This window comes from Etheostoma cragini, chromosome 23, assembly GCF_013103735.1.
Source record: "Etheostoma cragini isolate CJK2018 chromosome 23, CSU_Ecrag_1.0, whole genome shotgun sequence".
In the NCBI taxonomy this organism is placed as follows: Eukaryota; Metazoa; Chordata; class Actinopteri; order Perciformes; family Percidae; genus Etheostoma; species Etheostoma cragini.
The window spans coordinates 75536-78591 of NC_048429.1; the positions used below are offsets into that span (position 1 = coordinate 75536).

The window sequence follows — 3056 nt, forward strand, 5'->3', positions numbered from 1 at the left end:
ATACGTTTTAAGACTATCTTGCCAGATTAAACGAGAATTTTCCAGTTTGGTGGAGCGCCAGATCTTCTCAAGTTTCCGTGATATTTGCTTTAATTTGTAGAGTTTCAGTGTTATACCATGGAGCTAACCGTCTTTGTTTTATTATCTTCATTTTTAGAGGGTTAACAGAGTCGAGTGTCGTTCGCAGCAAGCCAGCTGTACTATCAACAAAGTGATTGATTTGGGAGGGACTAATAGCATAGGAGTCCTCCGTTACTTTGGGACTTGGTAATTAATTAAATGCTAATGGAATCACATCCTTAAATTTAGCAGATCATAATCAGATATACGTCTTGTAGAGAAGGTTTTGCCTAATGGCGTGTAGTTTAGCACACTGAACACTGAAAATGTACTGTTTTCACATAAGTCTGTAAAAACACTATCAGAATGTATCATATATTCACAAATATTTGAGTTATTTAAAAGCTAAATCTAAGTATTAAGATTTGATACGGTAAAAAAACTAAAATGACTAAAATTAGTGACAATTGACAGTAAAAGATATTCGTTCAGTAATTTTGTATGGACTTGCTTGTTAATTTACTTAAATTTCCACATTGACATTTTATATTACAGTATAGGAGTATAAACGATTAATTCATGTTAGAATAGAGTCCAGAAACCCCTTTGATTTATAGTATTTGTTAAAGGAGACCTTTTAGGCTTTTCTGTGTTTTCTGTCATATCTAAGATGTTACAATGCCAGATGTTAAACATGGCCAAAGTGTCAAATAATGAGCCAAACATATTTAAAAGAAATCCCTGTGAGACAAAAAAATCAGATTACCCAGTGTTCAGAATTGTTTTCAGTTGTTTTCTTTAGTCTGCTGCTGGCTGGTGGCTGCTGGCTGCTGGCTGCTGACTGCTGGCTGCTGACTGCTGGCTGCTGACTGCTGGCTGCTGACTGCTGGCTGCTGACTGCTGGCTCCTGGCTGCTGACTGCTGGCTGCTGGCTGAGCACACAGGTCACACCCACTAAACACAGGAACAGCGCTGCCCCATCGGCCCAGTCCGTCCAGAAAGCACAGGATGACAGAATTGAGTTAGAGCGTGTTCAGTGTGTCACACAGAAAGTGCTTTTACGGTTATGAAGAAAAGGTATACAAAATCTCTGGTTTTCACTCTGAAGTCCTCTTGCTGCTCTGCCTCAACTCTGTGATTGATGAAGTTTCCTGATGGACAGATAGCTTTACTTGTTATAAATGCTAGCTGTTGCTAACAGCAGCTTGCAGCAGCAGCTGTTATACGCTGCCTTTCAACCAGCCGTCCAAAGCATCTGTACTAATGTTAATGTTGGAGTTTACATCTAAAACTAGCTAGCGGAAGCTTATATAAAGGGATCACAAGACTACTACTACTTGAAATGCAGCATTATACAGAACCTTTTTAAGTCAAACATTTCAGCTTAAACATTTCCACCCCATATAAAAAAGTACAACTAAAATCCTTCATAAAACAAAACCATCGAATTTTATTTACATTGTTGATAGCATTTTCAGATGCAGCTTCACATACACAACACAGCGAGACTGATCCATAGAGGACCGTCACACATACATACATACATATACTTACATACATACATACATACAGTACATACAGTACATATACCCATTCCACCCTTTATCAGGGCTCTGTCCTTCTCTCTGTTAACTTTATAGTAATTAGAAACGATGCAAAGACGCATTTCAACTGGAAAACCAGCAGACAGAGACGTCATCACACAGTGTGCATGACAGTAAAGCCAAACAGCTGATCTCTTACCTGTGTGTGTCGGAGCACCTGGACGCTCACCGTGTTTTCACCGTCTGTCTGTCTCTCTCTCTCTCTCTCTCTCTCTCCTCCGATCATCACACACCCATCCGCGCTGAACCGTTACCGTCCCGCCTCAGCCAGTCCCGGTTCATGACGTAGGAGGGCTCGGCCTCCGTCCTGTGAGATGCGTGTGTGCGCCGCCATTTTAGGACGGACACGGGACTGCTCTCCACTATGCTGTTGGATATCCATGACAAATCAAATAAGAGACATGGAATAACATGTTAAAGATGAAAGAGAACGTTCACAATATGTTACTGTTAAGAACGTGTGGAAGAGGAAACGTTGAACAAGTAGAAAGTAAAGTATACTGAGCTAAATTAAGTATTTCTTATTTCAGTAGCCTATGTATACAGCCTTCACACAACCTGGTTAAATTATAGGACTGATATTATCTACACTGTCCTTTTGGTTTGCAACCCCGCATTTCTAATATAACCAAGCATCATGTATCATAAATACATGTCTGACATTTAAACGCCTTCAATTCAGCGAATGCTGATTTCCTTCTTCCTGCCTGTTAGACCCACATGCTTCATGAGGAGCGGCGAGTCCGTCCCAAGATGGCCGCCGGAGCGACGCATCGCTCTGATGAAGCGCAGCGGACTATTCTACCTATGTATGGCCCGGCCATCGTCCTCGCTTCTGATTGGCAGCTATGCACCTATGGCAACACAGAGAGTCTGACAGCTGCGTCCTGCCACGTCCTCAGATCTAGTACTACGTCCTCACATCTAGTACTACTACAAATGCTTTCTAGTAACAGAAAACAGACCATACACACACATTATATAAATATATAAACTATGAATCTACTATTCCTTCATTTGATAACGTGTTAATGTGTTAGACTAAACTGAGAATGAATCATTTCATAACCATAATATTAAAAATGATCATTCAGGGAAGTTCTAATCTTTGTATACATAAAACTTTATTGATAAAATAAACAGCATAAAACAAAGTTAGCAACAGTCCAGATAAATAAAGTCACTAATAAGAATAACTAGAGGTACCCTATAAACTAAAATAATGACATCATTCACATATGGAGACAAACAGTGACAGTATGTGATGTATAGAAATATAATATAACACTCAGAAATACTATTCTACCATAATTATTATTAACAATAATTAGAAGACATTTGAACATACATACATACATACATACACACATATATATATATATATATATATAT

General features: G+C 39.1%; 1 protein-coding gene across 1 annotated transcript in view; it reads right to left on the minus strand.

The window, feature by feature from the left end:
• LOC117939027 (calumenin-A-like) overlaps window positions 1–1931 on the minus strand; it is a 12610-nt gene extending 10679 nt beyond the window's left edge. Inside the window, exon 1 of the mRNA XM_034864070.1 lies at window positions 1804–1931. Within this exon, the coding sequence (XP_034719961.1) occupies window positions 1804–1890 (87 nt within the window). The 5' untranslated portion in view covers window positions 1891–1931. The remainder of the gene's footprint in view (window positions 1–1803) is intronic.
• Window positions 1932–3056: the final 1125 nt, after the last annotated feature.